General features: G+C 40.9%; 1 protein-coding gene across 1 annotated transcript; it reads left to right on the top strand.

The window, feature by feature from the left end:
- Positions 1-32: 32 nt before the first annotated feature.
- DNAI4 (dynein axonemal intermediate chain 4) lies at positions 33-18,976 on the top strand. Its single transcript, XM_040611183.1, has 17 exons — positions 33-300; positions 795-957; positions 1,823-2,013; positions 4,000-4,109; positions 4,325-4,481; positions 5,956-6,095; positions 7,258-7,416; positions 7,905-8,099; positions 9,410-9,660; positions 11,037-11,123; positions 12,811-12,962; positions 14,006-14,163; positions 14,362-14,483; positions 15,186-15,284; positions 15,913-16,139; positions 16,959-17,112; positions 18,826-18,976. Exons 1-17 carry the CDS (start codon positions 266-268, stop codon positions 18,877-18,879), a joined length of 2,454 nt encoding a protein of 817 aa, XP_040467117.1. The 5' UTR covers positions 33-265; the 3' UTR covers positions 18,880-18,976.
- Positions 18,977-20,819: the final 1,843 nt, after the last annotated feature.

The following is a 20,819-nucleotide window of genomic DNA, read 5'->3' as shown; positions in this document are numbered from 1 at the left end:
GGAGCCGAGGGGCTCGGCTTGGTGGGCGCTCGGTGGCCCAGCCCCGCCGGGCACGGAGAGGGGCCCTGGGACGAGGCGGCCGCGGCCCCGCAGTGAGGCGCGGGTCCCTCCTCAGGCGGGCGGGCGGGGAGGCGACCGCGACCCCCGCGCCGCGGGCCCGGCCTATCGGCGGCGCCGTTCTTGGCAGCCAATCCCCGCGCAGCGTCTTTGCGACGCGCTGCCATGGTTACGGCGGGACGCGCTGCCCAGGCTGAGCATCGTCGCCATGCAGGGCCCCGGCCGCGGCCCACGGCCTCCCCCGTGAGTGGGCGGCGGGGCGGGGGGCCCGGCGGGGCGGGGGGCCCGGCAGCGCTGCCCCGGCTCCAGGCGCGGTGGGCTCCCGCCGGTGTCCCGGTCTGAGCGAGCAGCCGCCGGCAGCGCTGTGGCCCGCCTCGTGCCACCGGCCTCACACGCAGGCCCAGGCTGCATCTCTTACTGCTCTATTGCCACGCCGGTTCCCATTTGTAAGCTTGGCCCAAAAAAAGCAGATACCAGTAAAATGTCTTTTCGGCTTTTACCTTAGAGAAGGCATTGCCCCCACCCCTGTGCCCCTCACGCTCTGTCACCATTTAACAAAGCCTCCTCAGAAGCTGAACGGACATTTTTGGAAGGAATTACATGATTTCAGGACTATCATCCTGAATGGTTTAAACCTTTTAAACCGTTCCCAAAAGTTAAGGGACAAGTAATGTGGTGCTTGTATTTGGTTGTTTAAATTTTGTTGATTGAAACAGAACTTCTACGGCTGATTTCAGGGTAAGGCAAGGATCAGGAGCGAGTTCTGGTAGCCAAAGACGAGCGAGCATCATAAGTGGCATCTATGCAAATAGAACAGCAAGTCGCAGAATCCAGCCCACAACTTCCGATGGCAGAGCTGTGGACAGGGGGTCTCTTGTGGGTAACAAGTACACTGTGCGGGTGAGAAGCCACTTACACTACTACTAAAAAGTTTTAAAAGTGAGTTATTGCTGATGTTAAGGGTTGTCAGAAAGGAACTGGGAGAGGGAGGAGGAAAGAAAAGGCATGTCTGGAGTTGAAGAGCTGTGGAGAAAGGAAATGATCCAAGAGCTTAATCCATTCTTATATGAAGATGATTAGCGTCCAAAAACAATCTGCAAGAATAATAAAAAATGAGTAAAAGTTCTCCACCTAATCTGAGAACTACTTGCTTTCAAATCTGTGATACATTGACTGTAGCACCTGTATGTCTTGACCTAAAAAGCAGAAGATTCCCATAACACAATCCAAGAGTAATTTAAAGACCTTCCTGACCCTTCTTACAATAAAATATTTTGAGCAGCATAATAAAAAAGAAGCAGAATTGTCTACCTTGTTGCTTTTGCAGTACTGTTAATTTGACTAGTTACAGTCAATAAGCAACTCCAGGTAGATGGAATACATAGAGTTATGGAATAAATAAGCTGAAAAAGACACTAGAGCTGACCAAGAAGGAGAAGCTGGTCTGAGAATGAGAATGGAAAAACATAGTTTTTCCAGATATTTTGCAGCCATTTCTATGAAGAGAGTTCCAAAGAAGTTCCAGGCAAAGGCAACAGCCCTCTCAAGGCTGAGTGCTAAAGGGGAACCAGGAATGCAAAGCCCCTCACCTGGTGTATATTGGGCATCATTTGCAGAGAGGGGTTACCTATCTGTTCTGGCAGGTTCCTGCCTAGATCAGGGTCTTCTTTTTATTCCAGATGAGAAAAAATGTTGCAAGTGTCATCAGTGTGACTTGTTTTGGGAACACAGTGAAACTATTATAATTATTTAAATATTTCTTCAGGTTTTTGATGATGAAGGAAAGGATGTGACACCCCATCCACTCTTCTGTTCAGATCCAAATACTGTTGTACCCAGGCAAGGCAAGCTCTTAGCATCAAGTGCTTACTTTGGGTCCAAAGGATCTGCTTTTCTCTCTTCTTTTTCCATGCATCAGACCCCAGGAGTGAATGCTAGTTTAGGTTCATTCGCAAGGTAAGTCAATACGTCTCCTAAATCATGTCTTACAGGGCACCTACCCTGCAGCGGCCACACACCTGCTCTTCAGGGAGGGAGCTGGAATAATGGTGCAGGGCTAATAATGATACGCTGTTGTCAAAATACAGAAACATGCCTGTCAGAGTCGCCATTTAAAATTTGAGGAATACTAACAAAGAGAAGAAATGGAATTTGTCAGTACTCATGGCTGTGTCAGAACTACTGCTGAAGTGCTAACGCATACAGGTGAAAGCAGGGAGCAGCACACGCCGCTGTGATATTTCTAATTTTACTCAAATTCTCCTTCCTAAAACACATTTTTTTGTGTAACATACCAAAATGGACCATTTTTAGAGGTGGTAATGAGTACCTCACAGTTCAAAAATGCAGACACCCAAACTGCAAGTTATGATAGTACCTATACACACGTACGTGACAAAACACCATCTTAAAGGTAGATGAGGTTGTGTTCTGCTTGTCTGAGCAAGGCTGTACAGCTGACAAGGGGCATTTGCACCTCATTAATATACTCCCTTCAGCTACTTCAGATGCTCTCTGCCTTTCCCAAGCTTGTTTTCTCAAAAACTGGAATATATCAATACCTGCTTAGCTGTGGGTATGGAAAAATGATTTGGAAACAAAAGGCCTGGTTTCACTGAAGAGTTACAAATTTATTTTAAAATATTTTGTCTGGTTTAACGATACTTACTCATTCAGTTCAAATACCAAAATATTGTTAACATAATAAGAATCCTACCAAAATACTGTTAACATAGTAAGAATCCTCTCTTTTAAACTCAAGCAAGTTACCTCTGTGATTATGTACATCCATTTCAAAAAATGTTCTTATTCAAAACTTATGAACTAAAACTGCTAAAGTACGCATTTCACTACTTACTAGATTTCATTTACAAACTTTCAGTACAGAGGGAATAAAACAAAGTCAATGGACTTGAGCCATTTTATCTTCGGGCTGACAAATGCCATTAAGTCATGCAAAAGATGGTGTGTACACATTCAAATTGTATGGAGAGGAGATGCTATTTATTTAGTCAAAGGCACTAAAAGACAAGTCAGCACTGAAAAAAACCACAAGTTACAGAAAAGTGTTATTTACTGTTTTCTTTGGCAAAGTTAATGCTGTTGTGATTTCTGAGAAGACTGCTCTTTGAGAACTCTCTTTTTGTCCTGTTTCTTAGGCTAGCTATTATAAAGGATAATCCCAGAGGTAGGGATATTAACCAGGCACAAATACACAGAAAAAAATGACTTAAAAATACAAAGTATCTCCTGAAAAATAAACACATCCTTTTTGGAGATGAGCTCTTCACTTAAAAGACAAAATGAAACTATTTAACTGTAGTTTTAAATACAAATCTTAACATTTGTCTTTTTCAAATGCCTTTGGTATATTTATAATTGGTCACACTTAGCTTTTGAGGAAGAGAAAATCTGCTGACAAACCCCCCAACTGTACCCAAGTTTTGAGTTTTACTTCTAGTTATTGCAGCTGTCCCCTCTATGAACTTTACCTATTTTTTTAGAAAAGCAAATCCCTTCACATGAGTTTCTTGTGCATTGCAAAGGCATTTCAGCAGACACAAAGCACCAAAAGATCTAAATTCTGGTTGAGAACAGTGATGTATGCAGGTATGTGTTATCATACAGTAGGTAGCCAACACTTCACATTATTATATGCTAAAAATGAATCTGAGAACTCAATAGCTTCTTTTCCATCAACTGTTTAATGCCTCAGGATATACTGTCAGAGGAATTCTTCCTTTTTAAGTCTTTTTCAAACCATTTCATTATCTTCTTGCCTAAGCCTTCTGTGACTTCTTTTACAACACGAGCATCACTGTATGTGCTCTTGCAGCCTTCTGTGGTTTATCCTGGTAAATACCACTGCTATTTTTGTAGTGCTTTGCTAACTGACATCTGGACCCTCACATGCTATTTCTGCTTATTTCTTTGTTACTGAAGGACACATGGAAGCAGCAGTACTTCTGTATCAAACACATCAACAACTGAGTCCATACTAGATGAAACAGCAGAACCTGGCTCTCGACAAGATGCAACTGTTAGCTTATCTGGTAAAGAACATACACTGTGTAATTATAGATTTAAACTGTTCTTTGGAGCACTGTGATTTGTGAGACACTCCAGTCAGTGGATGTGAGATGCCCAGCACTTCAAAGGAACTCAGTCCCTCACAAGTTTTGGCTCCTGATTATTTCAATACTTTTAATTTGTCTTTTAAATTTAGAGCAGAAAAGGTCTCGCGTGTTAACATCATGTAATTTTTCAGACGTGCAGGTGAGGCAAGAGGAGATAAAAGAAGAACTGACAGAAGCAGACTTAGATAGGAGAGTGGATATTTACCTCACAGAGACGGAAACTATATGGATATTGGATATGCCATCTGTTGTGGTGTCTGTAGAATCTGAAGATGCTGGAAGAGTTCTGTATGTATATTGGCAGTCATGTACGTGCATGTAGTATGCTCAGCACACCCAATCTCTGCTGGTCACAAAGTCCTGAACAGGCTGCTCACACATAGGTTCAGTGTTCTGACTGCTACAGTGCATAATTTCACCTTTGTTTAAAGCCATACTGGGCTCAAGTCTCTGTTTTGTGACAAGACAGCCTACAACTCCATCTTGTTGATCAAATTCATACCCTCTTTCACTGATAACTTAAGGCAAATTAGCAAAAGCAAGGGATAGTGACAAGAGAAGAACACACAGGGCCTGGGGGAAAGAGAAGATGGAGAAGCACGGTATACATGAATTACACAATTTAATTTTAATGAAAACAGAAATTGCAGACCTGTGCTTTGATTCTTTGTGTAGCTTCACAGCTAATCATTTATTGATAACATATATATAAACAAACTAGGCAGGCCTTGGCTTCCTCTGAAGCTCTTCACAGTGTTTCTAGCTAGAAGAAACCTCACCCCACCACAAGTGACCTTTCCTGTTCAAATGTTGTGTCTCTCCTTAGTTGCATCTAGTGTATTTCCACTTCAGTGTCTCCTCCCTGGACTACCATGAACTTTGGTAGGGAGTTAACACAGAACACATAGGTTTTTGGCTTACTGCCAGGAGCTGACTGGGACAGAGTACAGCAAAGCTGTCTCCATGATGGATGTCAGACAGATAAACTTGTCACACAGCTTTTGTAGCTGCAGGCCCCAAGGCCTGGGATGCAGTGTACTGCAGCTGGCAAGTCAAAAAATTTACCCGAGTGAGTTTTTTTCTGCAAATCTGCACACAAACTTCATGGTAGGACTCCAACCCACACTGTCTGTGAATCACACTGGTGTGATTTTGGAGAAGAAGGAAAAGGAAGAGCATCTTATCAACCAGGCTTAGCTGGAGTATGCAGCACATATTGCCAGCTGCATAGGAACAGACAGGGACTCTCCCTGAGCACAGCAAGCAGTTTGTGGAGTGAGGCTGGGCCCAATCTATGTCCGCTGTTAGAATACTGAAGCCAAAATAACAGGAAAAAAAATCACAGTTCCCCCTGACTATTCCTACAGAACCTGAGGGCTGGACAAAATAGAAATGTACTAGTTTTGTTTTTGTTGCTTGGATGCACTGCCTTTCACTCTCAAGTGATGGGAGCTACATATTTCTGAGCTCCCCTGAATTCTACCAAAGTGCAAAGGTAGTTGGAATGGGGATTTCTGCTGGTGCCTACCTCTACAGGCCATTTCTGGTTTAGAGAAGCATCACAAGGTCAGAAAGAGCTGCTGAAAGACAATATGGAGAGCGAAATAAAATGTAGCAATCAAAAAAACCCTGAGCAGTCAATGTATGATATGAAGCATCCTCTCCTGTTCAACTTGTGGTTAAGCACACTGAGAAGTTGAATGCAAATATTTTTCAGAAGGTCAGTATGCAACTTTTTTTTTTTTTTTTTTCTCCCTTTGAGGGAGAGGAATAGGATCTACGTTGATACTTGCAAAAATAGACCTGGTAATGATTGCTTTGTACAAAAAATGATGCAAACCATTAATGGAGCTGCAAAGAACAAGGAAGTGCAATGTGACAAAATCATCATGGAAGATAAAGGTAAACTTTCCAAGTACCATATAGGAAAGGGTATTTAATAGGAACAGGCTCTCATTTACTACATTGTAGCCTTGTTAAGTTTGGTTTGTTATTAGATTCAGTTTACTTAGATACGTATTTGGGAAAACTCCAGCATACAGCTAGATTGTGGGACCTCAGAAGACTCCCCACGCGCAGGTAGGATACTGAGGAAAGGGTCTTTTTTTCCTTATTCGATCTCTAAACAAGAAAAGATGTTTCCTCAACTTTCATTTCCAGAGCTTTAAGTTCAGATAGGTGAATGTGATTTGTGGCAACCTTTTCGGCCCCTCCTAAAACATGAACATTGGTGCTGACACACTGTACCCATTGCAATGTAACAGTCATTATGCTGTGTCCTGCCTGCCTCAGCACTTTGCAAGCACAGCGTGCTTCTTAGGAGGCAGAACACCTAATGCTCAACTATGCTCTCGAAATATGAAAGGACACAGTTCCCTTTTCCCCGCCCAGTGACACTGGTTTCTGTTTCTACTTGCCATAATGCAAAAAAGTGAACCTCTATTAAGAGATTTTAAATCTTGGGGGAAAGCTGAAAATCTTGGCAGTCTCACAAGATAGATTTAATTTTATAAAATATTCAACCTCAATGCTCTGAAATAACTATAGAGGAATATCTAAGTTTTAGATGTGTGTGCTGAGCTTTGCCTCTCTACGGACATCTTTTTTTTGTGTAGGAGGCCAAAGAAAACGATGGGGAATGCTGTTCCAAACATTTTTCCTTTGTGTTTATTAGTGTATGCAAAATGAGTAAAAAAAAAAAAAAAAGTAAAATAGATATTAATCTGATTTGAAAACATATCTTCCCCTTTTTTGTGTGCCTTGAGCATCAGCAGGGCTGGTTCTAACCCACGTTTGAAAAGCTGAGCACACACAGAGCACCGTTTCACGGGGAGATGGCCCTGCTGAAGGGAAGCCACACATCCAGAAGACCCTGACGCAGCTGCTGCAAGCATGCAACAGATGTTGCTACAGCCTTGTCTAACCCTCAGTTGGTTTCAAAGCCCCTCTGCCAAACAGTTGGGAGCGTAGTACAAAAAGGAAATATTTGCTCAACCATATGTAGTCTTTCATAACAATGTACCAAAACATGCAACTTGTATAATAGAGTCTAATTCATTTTTAGGGATGACCGTCACTTCCTGGGACTTGTATGACTCATTTAATGTATTGGAAATAGAACCTAGGTCAAAAGCAGAAGGGAGCAGAGCCACAGCTGGGAAAAGCAGCGAATCTCATACAACTAAAGAGCATGATCAGACTATGCCTGCCTCTTCTGACAGAGGTAACATTTTTCTGGTTTTACATTTCTGCCGTGTTTTCATCCTTCTAAACCATGCATATCACTATGTTGTGTGGTGAAAACTACGTGAGGAAAATGCTGGGTCTGGCTGTCTGGCACTTGAAAAAGCATTTTCTAAAGAATCTTGGACAGGTCTGCACTGAGACCTTTTCTGCATGATGCTGCCATAAATCATCTTAAATAAAGATAAATACTTAATACCAGCGAACTTTGTCATTGACTTGGAATGGTAAAAGCAAAACAGCAATCATGAAAAATTCCTGAAGTATCTCATCATACTGAGTATTTCAGCAATTAAAAAACCTCAAAATTAAAGCAAGAAGAATTAATATTGGAAGTATTTTTTGATGAGGATAGATTCTTCTATGCTTTTTGCAGGTGGAGGAGGAGGAGACTTCTTATCCCCTTGACTTTTACGTGCAAAGTATCATCATGTTAAAGCTGTTTTTTCCCCTATTATCTGTTGTCAGGCAGCACAACTTCTGGTATAATGATTTTGGAAAATGCTGTTCTTGCCAGAATCCATGAAGAGGAGGAATGCCATTCAGAAGCTATATTAACATCAGAAAACTTTCAGCAGGATTTATTTTTCATGGAGAGGATTCTAATGGAGAATATTTTTCAACCCAAACTTGCTGCTTATCGGCAGTTTCCTGTCCTTACAGGTTTGTTTCTTGTTGGCTACCCTGTTTTCAGCACAAGGCTTTGCATGCTATTGAACATCATGGATTTACGACCCTCACTGAATGCCTTTACAGATGACAAGTAATTTAAGAAATAAGACAAAGGAAAGGAGAGTTTATGAGATGTCAACATGAGTGTTGCAGTTTTACACTCACTTTAACAGACATCCCTACCATACTTAGTGCAAGAATTGAATAAATGAGTTCTGAGCTGGCTCATCTCCCCTTATCACCACAGAGACTTACTGAAAATATTAGCCAAACTTGTTTCCTGACAGTTAAGATACAAATTAATTCTACTGCTTCTCCAACCATTTTTTGTATTGGAATGTCTTTTACAGTTTATTTTACAGAAGTTTTAGCCTGATAGATTTTCAGTGTCTAAAATAAAGTACATTCATTGCAGACTGTAAGAGGCATTACCCGGACCCAAGTGCTAAGTAATATTTTACCTTTTACAAGAGTTCCAAGTTAACACAGGGATTTAAAAAATCAAGGCAGATTCACACTCCTTTTATTGTATTGTACCTCTTTGTGTCATAGACAGTTTCAGTTTCTCGGGCAATGAACCTGTTATATTCAGTCACTCTTCGGGAACTAGCTACAGCTGGAGCACGATACCAGCCAGGAGGACTTTTGTTCTGACAATATGGCAGTTACTGTGTTCCCGTTTTGTTAACAGTGATCTCAGATTAATTTAAGATTACATTTGCATTACATGCACATTACGTGTGCATTACATGCAAATATGTATACATAACATTACAATTATGCACATTACATAAAATAAAAGCGTGAGTAAACAAAAAAATACATAGCAAACAGTCTAAAAATGTGCTCTACACATTTTTCCCAAGTAATGAGCAACTTATTACAGCATCATGTAACTTAGCTTACAGCATCAATGCATAAGCGTGGCTCTTTAAAATTTGGCATCTAGTATGAAAAAAATACCTGTTTAAACAAATTTTTAAGTACAAAAGATTAGAAACTTTCCAGGTGGGGAGTGGCCATAAGTTCCTAACTTGTTGCTGCATAGCGGAACCCACTCATTAAACACCTGGGGCATAGCTGGCTCACAACAGCCTGATCCAGCCATCTTCTGTGTCCCTATATCAACATTTTAGCCACAGTTTTAGAAGTTAGGATGTCTAAATTCATCAACCCTTCACTTCGTATTTTTTTTCTGCAAAACAGTTGCTGAAAGGTCACATTTTTCTTCTGATGTGAATGATTGGAGTTAGATAAGTGAAATGTTACTACTCAGGCTCTACGATATTTGTCTATTTTAGATCCTGACATTACACCAGACACTGGTGGTACAGTAGCAGCTGTGAAAGAAGCAAAACAGGAAGAGCAGGACAAGGAAAACAAAGATAAGGAAAAGCAAAGGGAAGCATTAACTGACCCATCAATTCTGTCAGATCTGAATAAAACCCCAGAAGAAATTGTACCTCCCAGGCTGGAATGGCTGTGGTCATATGCATGTGAATTAACTAACGGTCATAGTGTGAGCAGTATGGCTTGGAGCAAAATAAACCCAGTGAGTTAACAAATCACTTCTTCTAAGCTGTTTACAAAATGGTATAAGCAATTGTTGGTAGTAATAAACTCCTGATTTTGATGTATTTTGTTGGGAGGGATCTCTGAGCAATGGATCCATCCCTACAGTCAGGCAGGTTGTCTTTGCATCCTGCCCTCTGTATTTTGTCCTTCCATGTAACAATATTGTTGCATTATTCTACAGGCTGGATAGCCACACTAGGCTTTTCCTACAAATGTACCACAACAGCTTTAATCAGTCCAGAATTTAATTTAATTGGGCCAATTCACCAATGTCAGTCACCTGAACAATAATGTTAAGATAATAGATTTGGTCTGTTATAGAACTGGAAATTGAAATTTAAACCACTACTACTAAACTTTATCCCCATTGATGAAAATTTATCCATCATGTTTAGATACCACATCTTGGTTTCTAACAGTAGTCTCCCAAGAAAGCAGCATTCATCAAACTTTAAGGGTAAGATGCATAATAACAGGCACAAATTTCTGAGCAGCTGGCCCAAGTTTATTTAATTCAGTTTCAGTGGAGGTGAGAATGACTCAGACACCTCTACTTTCAGAGTAATGTAAGGCTCAGTTTTTCCAACAGAGCTCTCGTATGGCCACGAGAAAAATACTGAATGGAAGGTAAAAAGCAAGGGAGGATGAGAAACATAAAACCAGTAACATTGCTCTAAGGGGAAAAAAAAAAAAAAAAAAAGAGAGAAAACAAAGACTACTTCATACTGTTAGTACACCAGATCCCCAGCTATTATAAAGTTGGACACATTTCCAGACTTCAGCTTTAGAATTATAGGGCAAACAAATACTTAGTTTTAAAGTGTTAGTTTCCCAAACTACTTGTTGTTTGTAGGAAAAAAAAATTAATGGAGTTGCAGACTAAAGTCTTGCCGCTGTTTCTTACTTCTGCTTATGGAAAGGAATGAACAGGATTGGACCATTGGACCCCACTGTAGAGAGCTAAAAGCTAGGAGTTTGAGGTGGTCACTGAAGCTCCTTTTTCAGCTAACATTGAGAGAGAGAAGTAGAAGTATTACTGTGTATTCCATTAAAAACTGCACATTAAAATATGGTTATGTATTGATCTCTGGAAAGGGACATATGTTTATGATGGCCAGAGAGGGGTCATTGCAAACACACTGACAATGACTATGAATGCATTTTTAGTTGAACCAGTTTCCAATATTCTAGAAATTCTGTTCTTGTGTGTCATTCTACTCACATATGACACAAGCATTATTTTTCCAGACTTTGCGCTTAGAGTCACTATTAACTGAAAGTTGTCTTTTAGAAATATACTACTGAACTTCAAGTTAAACTGAGATACATATATCTGTTAATCTGTGCTTTTAGGATCTTTTAGCTGTTGGTTACGGGGCATTTAATTTTAAAGAACAGAAGAAAGGCTTGGCTTGCTGTTGGTCATTGAAGAACCCCATGGTAATGAGCTGCCCGTTGGTTTTCTTTTTTTTTCTTCAGTGTATTTTTCTGCTTTACTTATTTCCCTCTTCCTGTTTCCAAAAGCAAGACCTAGCCAGTAAGGCTGAATTTTCTAGCCCAAACCACATATTTCAGGAAAACAGATTCCAGCCACCATACCTAGCAATGTGCTCAAATCTTGACCCAAAGAAAGTGCCTGTAGGAAGCACTTTAGTTTCTGTGCCTATTGGTCCTCTCGATTAACACTTCCAACAGAGGTGCTGACTATGCTGGTGGTTTGGTAACACAGACATGTGTTGACAGGGACTACACTCATTGCACACAGGCCATCAAACAACTAGGAGATGGTTACAACTCTCAGGTAGTACCAGGCTATGCTAGGCAACTTAGTAATGCAGACCTCTGCATCCCATTTCCAATCCCTAGAGTGACCTACCCAAGTCCATAAATCTGTCTCATTATTACTGTGGGTAGACCCAGGTGCGTAGAAATTATTTTCTAGACTGGAAAAGTCTTGAGCACATCAAATGTGAAAATAAATTAATTTACCATTTGTTTCTCAAAATCTATAGACAATTTGTTCAATACTTCCTAACTCTCATTACAGAGAATATCTGTTTTAAATTTAAGGATTATCCTTTCCAATGCATTTTCAGTTGCACCATGAAATTCTGTTAGGCTGAAGGAAAAACAACAACAACAAAAAGTATTATCTAATCCAACTTCTCATAATATGGTCAAAAAGACAGTAGATTTCACAGATGTAATATTTACATCTTTACATACCCACCTGAAAGGTGATCCTTTTCAAAGGAGGCATTTTTTCAAAAAGTCTTGGAAATCTCGGTTCCAAAGTGACATGGTAAAAACCATCTGATTGCCATCGACTTACACAACTTCAGTTTGGTTTGGTCTACAAATTTCACTTGGCCAAACTTGTGTATTAGACTGATTTAAATCACAGAGTCAAATCTTTAATGTGTATTTATCAAGTCAGTAACAGTCAAATACTCCTGTGATTCCCGGATGTCACCAAGTCCCTAACATTAAGAAATGTGACCTGGCATGCACGCTGAAATACAGTTATTTGCAAACTAACACTCTACCATTTCCCATTTTGAGAGCTCAGTACAGTGACTTCAGGGATTCGATCTCGTAACAGAGCTGAATCAGTTCTTTGGTTACATGGAGAAATTGCATGAAAATAGCAGTTTACAGGTTACCTGAAATATGTTAGATTGCATTTTATCTTCAGCTAAGTTTCTGTAATTAGAAAGGTACTTACTTTCATATTAAGAGATAGAAAACAACTGGACAAATTTTCCAAAATGCCAAGTTTGTTTTAAAAAGAAAGAAAACAAATCAAACAGAAGTCTCACACTGTACTCATATAGCTGAATCTTGGAGAATGGGATTTTTAGGTATTTGGTTTAGAGTAGGCCCATTAACTTATATTACAGTGTCATATTTCTGCATAGTCTTTATTTTTCCTAATTTTATCAGTTGCAGCAAGTAATAAACTGAACCATGTAGAATACAGTACCTAATTTCTGTCCAGAAGTAGTTACTATGGTCATCAGCACTTGAATCTTCCAGCAGAGCCTGGCAAATTAGTATGTAGTGTTGAGAAAACCAAGGTAAGTTAAGAAACTAACTTAAAACATTCTTGTATTTTTCTACTGGTCAGTGGCCAGAGCGTATTTTCCAGTGTGAGCATGGTGTTACTGCTTTGAATTTTTCTACGGCAAGCCCAAACCTTTTAGCCATTGGCACGTACGATGGTTCTGTTGCAATCTATAACGTACAGAGTTGTAGTGATGCCGCACTTTTGGACACCAGGTAAGGCTATGATTTCCCATCTCCTCCCACCTTGGTCATGTCTTAGCAAATAACAAATAAAAGAATATCCACAACTAAGGAGCTGAGGGAATAGTAGGAGTCTTGATAAGCAAGGCTTGTGAATGCTCAGGGACGTTGCACAATTTTTTCATTTCCAATTTCTGTCTTCCAGTTTTGACTGGAAATGCCTACATAAACGATACTCTCAAATATGAGAAATTTTTGGAGCAAAACTGCAAACACAAAGACTTATGACAGTGCACAAATGCCTGGAAGGGCCGGAGTGGGCCAGCGTGACTTTTCCCATTCACCTATTCACACCAATACAGCCAAATCCTCAGATGCTGCCATCCTCTGCACTGCCAACATTCTGTATTCTTATTTCTGCCGATAAATGCTTACATTAACACCACGGGTCCTTATTTGGGGTTTGAAACTCCCTGCCATTGTTGGTGCACATACAAAGTGAGTTCCCCATGTTTGAAAGATGAAACAAATGAGTACTACGCTCTGACTTCTTAAGAAAATGCAGCAAGTTACCACCACATATCATTTTATACTCCATGTATTAACATAACCCCAGATAATACATCTGTAGGGGAGACCAGCAGTAGCTTTTGGTGTTTTCTCACCAATTCCACTTGACAAAAAAGTCAAGACCATCAGAAAAGGTGAGGGAAAAGCAGGAATTAAGAAGAAAATAAGAGAGGGTGACCAGGGAGACATTTACCCTAAGGGCAGCTCCCCAGGTCTAGGGCATTGTCCTACAAGATGCAGACTGATTTCATGACTCCAGGTATCAATGAAAAGTGTGTCAGCACATAAACAGTGCTGAAACAAAATATCAAACATGTTGGATAAAAGAAAAAAAAAATCCTGGAGAACAAAGCCGATGTTCAGATTTCTTTTTTTTTTTTTAGAGACAAGCTAAACAACATTTTTGTTGTAAGACTTGATGTTCATTACAAAGTGGAAGGTTAATTATTTTTCAAATAGATTGTCTTGTCTTTGTTCATATTTATCATGTGCATCTTTTGTCCCAGTGAATCCTCAAATAAACATACAGGTCCTGTATGGCAACTGAGGTGGGTGAAACAGGACAGAGGTGCAACAGGAGATGGCAAGAAAGAGAGATTAATCTGTATCTCAGCAGATGGCCGAATAACTGAGTGGCTTATACAGAAAAGACTGGATTGCACTGGTAAGCATTTTCCCCTGCAGCTTCTCTGCAGAGGGATAATACCTGAAATTGCAATTGCCTCATTTTATTTCAGGTGACATTCTTTATACTAGTTACACGCACAAAATATTTAAGAGCTGTTGAGCACTCCAAAGAAGCAGGAGTTATTTATAGCACTGTCACATACCTGTTTGACAAAAAATCCTGCTATTTGCACAGATCTCATGAAAATAAAGCGAACAGAAAGTGAGAAGAAAAAATTACCAGGTGAGAAAGAGAGGAAAAGCGAAGTTCTGATATCTCAACATGCAGCTGGAATGTGCTTTGACTTCCATCCAAAGGTAGGCTCAGAAAGTCCACCCTGGCTAAAGTATTATCCAGGCAAACTATGCAGCAGGGGTGAGATCCTCAGCTGGAGCTACTTTAGTATGCACTACCCTGGGGTTTGGCACTGGTATTTAAAGCATATTAGTTCTGACACAAATTGCTTCTTATCCAATAACAGTTTTACCCCAAATTGATGATATGGTAAGCCATGCAAGTAACACCCATACGTGAAAAACTTTATCATTTCAGCCATGTTACTCACACTTGCTTGGGCCAGATCCGAGGGCAGCTTTCCTCTATGTGTCGGTCAAATCAGCGAGAATTTGTTCAGCATCTCCCAAGGGTAGAGCTTAGATGTTTGTGCCTCTCCTCTTTATCCAGCTGAATATTTTGTCCACCGAGCCTTTGAAGAATTCATGTCTTTGCCCATGTGGATTGCAGAAAGTCTGAGATTTTCAGGAGTCAAAAATCACAGCATATGTTCTACATAGATGGAGAAAACACACACAGCAAATCTGATCCATTCTGGCACCACTGTATCACTGCACATACACCTCTGCAGCACACATGCAAGCAGTCCAATGCACAACATTCTGGCAACTCCACCTTAGTTCTTCAGGGGACTGTCACTGACAAACTCATCCAGTCCTTTATAGATTTTTAGTTGAGTGATAAATAGATTAATTCAACTTAGACTACTTCTGCCTTTCTTTCAGGATACTAATTTTTATCTTGCTGGAACAGAAGAGGGTCTTATCCACCAGTGTTCTTGTTCATACAATGAGCAATTTTTAAAGACATACAGAGGCCATAAGGTGAGTGATACATAGAGGAAGTAATGACAGCAGGAACTGTTCAATTCAGTTCACAAATGTAATAGTTTCTTTGCTTATATTTACATCTGCAACAAAAGAAACCTCAACTTTTTTCTTATATTAGGAAGGAATTCCCATAGCATGAAGCATCACAGCCTTACAGGATTACTTTCTACATAAAAAGGATTTATTTTTTTTTAGTTAATTTATTAAAACTTGTACTACAAACTGTTTTCAAGCGTTAGTCCTGGCTTTATTTTAAGAAAACAATCAGTAATTTTGTCCTGCAAACCACAGTTAAATAGCGTTACCTCTGAGAGAAAGGTGACAGAACTTTCACAGCACCTCTTGTTTTGAAAGTCTCTGCTTCATCTATGAAGCTGCCATTTCAGCATAAGCTGCTCCTAACATGTGGAGGGACAAAATCAGCTGAATGCTTTTTACTCCTAAGATCTTATCACATCTGCTGCTAATTTTCTGTGGGTAGACAACACATAATGCTGGTGTTGCTATTAAGGTCATAGGACAGTCAGGGATTTCCACGAAAGGTCACTATTAAAAACCATTCTGTGAGGCTGTAGTTCCAGAATAACACAAAGATGTTTTTTCTTTCTTCTCAAACACCAAGGGTCCTGTGTACAAAGTCGCCTGGAATCCATTCAGCAGTGACATGTTCCTAAGCTGCTCTGCAGACTGGAGCATTATTTTATGGCACCAGGATTCACAGATGCCCATTTTAACTTTCAGTTCCACCACTGCTTTTGTTCATGACATTATGTGGTCTCCAAAATCAGCCTTCATATTTGCAGCAGTGAATGAAAGCAGAGCAGAAGTCTGGGATCTTAGTGTCAGCATGTAAGTAACTACCTATTCTCAAAGAAGATTCTGAAACTTAACAGCACAAAGGCAACACATTATTGCCTAATCAGTATTGTTATCAGATCATGACAACTCTCATGCCATTTGCTTGCTTAGTTACTGAAAGTATTGCATTTTGAAATTCTCATTTTGTAAAAGCAGATGGTAGTTACCAGAGCATTGTGATTATAAGAGGAGGAGCTGGATGCCTCATGATATAGATAAAGGGCAAAACTGCCTTTTTTTCTACAGAAATCATACATTCTACCACTGCCTTAGTAAAAAGGGAAAATAATAAAAGTGAGCTACTTTGGAACTTTTATAAAGATAAGATGGCCAGAAGTTCAGATACCTCTCATGTTTTCCCAGTACTGTAAAGCAGGTGCCCATTGCACGAGCAGCTGAGTCAGTCGGTGGCCTGGTACTGCTGATCTGCACTATTTAATAGTAATGACAGCACAAAGCCCACAGTGGAGTAGGAGGCCCACCAAATCTTGTGGTAGCAAAAAGGAAATTATTCATATAATAAAAATATTAACAACCATACATATTAGGCAATAGGGTAGATTTCAGGCAACCAGGGTATCTTAGTTAGTAGTAGCTGGGATTTTTGTTCTGGTAGAGACCAAACAAAACACAGCCTCACTTCTTAGTTTCTGAGTTAATCTAGAACATAAAAAGTAAAAGATGCAACCTTTATCAGGCCTGCATTACTGCTAGACTCTACACGATAGTAAATGCAAATTTACCTATTAATTTAATTTACTCAGGAAAATGCAATGTTACCTATTAATTCTTGCCTCCGCTGGGTTGCAGCTTGAACCCCGTGATCTCTTACTCTGCCAGCCCAGGAGTGAAGTTCACATCTGCACTCTTTGCTAAGAATGCCAACTGCCTTCTCGTAGGAGACAGTAAAGGAGAAGTTGGTGTGTTTGAGCTGCAGAACCTGGCTGATCCCACCAGTAATAAGGTAACTACATGCCTCTCTGGTACTTCATTCCTCAGAAAGGGGCTTCTGTTAAAGATCTAGCTAATAAATATTGAAATAGGTGGAATCAGACATAATTCTAGAACCAGGTTAAAACCTGAGGCGGTTCCTGCTCTTTTGCATGCCATACCACTAGAAACTTCAGGTGCAGAGGCTGGCCACAGGTGGGTTTGGGAGGGATCCTCGGGGCAAGGGCAGGAAGGTGGAGCTTCCTCTGAAGCCAGTCTGCAGGTGGCTGCATTTGGCAGAATGCCCTTGCCTGCTGACAGTGCAGGGACGACGTGCCCTCTCCTGGCCACCACCAAGATAGTCTCGCTTTGTTGGTGTCAGCAAACCCGTTAGCCCTTTGGCCTTCACTCTTTCAGAAGCCACTACTTATCCTGGTGAGGCCTTTTCTATCCTAGATGACATGTGAGCATCTGACTTGCTTTACAACTAGGTTCCTTTCCCATCGTACCGTTGCATAGATTCCACGTCAGCAGCAGGGTAAGAGCTGACTGATGTCAACTTGATGTCAACTGTGAATCCCTGCTGTTCACTTTTGCATAAACAAGGGCTAATTGAGACTCAAAGCCCCACTGGACCCTCCCTGCCTGGTCCATGCTACAAAATTCTGATGTCACCCCGTGTACTCCAGCCCCAGGTGGATCCCTCCTTCTGGGATCTACCTGCAGGTGGCCGGCAGCCCCGGGCTGCACCTCTCCCTTCATCTTTTCAGCTTTGGCTGACTTGGGTTCCCAATCTGTCAAGTGGGACTGTCACTTTCTAAAATTTCTTCGGAGTTAGACGGTGCAAAACGCTAAACTTCAGCTGGAGAGAACAAAAATGCTGATATTAGACTAACCTTCTTTCTTAGGGTATTAAGGATTAATAATTCACAATTGTCAGCGTTGCATTTAGAAACTCTGGTAATTACCAGCCTCATTTGCCAAGTGCTGTAAATCACAGAGCAGAAAGATATTTCCCCTAAAAACTAAAAGTGAGGCCATTGCTATTAAACTTAGAAAATAAAATCGGTGGGGACTTTTCCTACAAACCACCATGAAACAACACAACCCCTCTTCTGAGCAGAGAAGTTCCTCAGTTAGTAAGGGTATAGGGATCATTTTCTGGGTATGTCACCGGAACAGGACTAAAAATATCAGTGCTCAATTTCACCGACTTTGGGCACATGGTTCCTGAGTCTCAGAGCCTCACCAGCCAGAGGCAGCCCCGCTTTCCAGAATCATCCATTGCTTTCACTCCCTTTTCTGATAACAGCAAGGCCTTCCTAGGCTTAGGTATGTAGGAGGCTCAGCACAACAGGGTATACACTACAACTAACGCTAAAGGGAGGTAAGTACTTCAGGGGCAATCACATCTAAGTACAGCTACCATACAGATATCATCTTGAAAATTAATTTCCTTTATAAGCAAGATACACATTCGTATACCACTTAAGTACAATGCTACAAATGCAATCCAAACAGGCCTGGGAAAAAGTGCTATTTTCAAGGAGCCCTGTCAGAAGAAAGCACAGTATCAGCAGAATTCTGAAGAATCAGTAGACATAATACAAACTACCTTTGCCTGCTTTCTGGATGACTATTGCACAAGCAATTCTGTTCTCAGTTTGTAAATAGGAATTTTGGATCACTGCACGTCTTATACTGCAATTGCCCTGTCATACAGCTCTTTTTTCCTCTTGTTTTACAGGCTGATACCTTACATGACATAATTGGTCCTGCTAAGCTCTTGAGCAGTAGCTAAATGATACCCCTTCTCAGCTGGTAAACAGCAAGAAATATTTACTGTATGTAGTATTAACATAAACTGTTACTCTTTTTCAATCATTAAAATCTCTCTTTGAAACCATATTGGTTAGAAACGTCTTTCAAATGCTCCAAGTTTTCCTCTGGAAGTCCCCCTTATTAGACAAACAGCATTAATACACAGGTGACCTTCCCTATAATGCAGATAAGGTAACAGAAAGGTCTCTCTAGTATTTTCTCCTTGGGATTTTTTGCCTTGGTTTTTGTTTTTTTTTCCTCCAAGGTCTTTCCTCCTTGTGTTACTCAAAAAGCAAAAATGCCAAAATCACCTCCTGTCCAAGCCACTCCATAGTACAGCCTGAGTCATTACCAGATGCAGTCTGCATTTTCCCCGTGAAATCACGCAGTAAATGAATGGACTTTTCATGAGATCTGTCTTGTCCATCATCCCATAAACCACTGTTGAGAGTGAATACTCAGCTCTGAGTGGTGTCAGGTGCTCCTGTGAGCTGCAGATCATCCCACACCAGGCAAAAGTAGAGACCAACTTTTTCAACCTCTGACAGATTAGGATAATGTAAATTTGTTGTTTAAATTCACTCTATTCCACACTGACGCTTTTCTGAAAGCTCCTCACACAAGGTAACAGTGTGGTCCTGAAGCAAGGATTGACTTTCGCAGCTCTGGAAGCCAGATCTGTGGTTTTTGGGAGTCCATCACCGCCCCTAGCCCACCCCCAGCAGCAGGAGAGCCAAAAGCTGCTGGGAACACAGCTCAGGCCTGTGTTGCTGTTGGAAGCAGGTGGCATTCAGCTGTCTGGGCTGTCTTTTTGGGGGGACAGTTCTGAAGAAACAGAAAAAAGCACCCAGCAAGCCACCAGCTGGACCGTGGTGTCTCGGAGGATGTTCAGAGACTGACTGCTCACAGAACATACGGAGCATCTCTGCAGAGGAGTAAGAAGATGATGTAGGCTATAGCTCTATAGCCTGACCAGTGCGGCCTGGATCCCCCGTCCCAGGAGCTAGGTGATAGGAAAGCTTGGCAGTAAAGCGCTCTGCCAACTGATGGAGCAATAGCTGCCTGCTCTTGAAAGCATTATGTAGTGAGAGGTGTATTTTATAGATACAGAATGTTCAGACTCTCTTGTTAGCCTGACAGTAAACATCCAACGTTTAAACACATCACTGAAGCTAAAGATCATTTGTGATGCATTAACATTCACTTCCTCATGTTCCACACATTTTACAGTGAACATGTGAGCTTACCCTTGACATAAAATTAATCTCTGTCCATTTCAAAGAAAGATACCCATTAAGGTGAATCACGTGTTAACCATTATTACAAATCTGAACAGAATACACCATATATTTTCCATCGGTGGTCATGACTGTTTACTTAACGATGCTACCAGTAAAAAAGACAAGCTTTCTGTCAAGGCTGTAACACACTGTAATTCACCCTGCACATAGTGTAAACTAATTAACTGTAACATTATGGTGCTGGAAAACACTTGTGGTGCTAGGAAGTGCTAAAGACCTCCTAGGCTCGTCATGTATTTTGTTCTTAAACATGGCATTTCTGACCTCATAATTGCCAAATTTTCTCCTTAAGGTGTTTTATTGCAATTATTTTTTTTTTATAAAAGCTTACAGCAACTGCAGCCAACATCCAAAACAATAGGAAGGGACCGCTCCCATAAGCGATCTGTTAACGTCTGGTCCCAGCACACAGTAACACCGCTCCATGCTGCTTTAGCAAACCCACCTTGTCTTTCAGATATTGCCAGAAAGAAAAGGGACAGCCAGGACTCTGACCTGTAGCTATTCTGTGCTTTGTTTAGAGCCATCTCCCCCTCTTTTCTACGCCCTTGCCTCAATGCAGGGGCACGTGAGCCGTGCAGCTGCAGTGGAGCTCCTTCACTGCATCTGGTATCAGCGA

This window comes from Falco naumanni, chromosome 11 (assembly GCF_017639655.2).
Source record: "Falco naumanni isolate bFalNau1 chromosome 11, bFalNau1.pat, whole genome shotgun sequence".
Classification (NCBI taxonomy): Eukaryota; Metazoa; Chordata; class Aves; order Falconiformes; family Falconidae; genus Falco; species Falco naumanni.
Note: the sequence above shows the minus strand (reverse complement) of the source record. Positions and strands in the feature narration are given on the sequence as shown.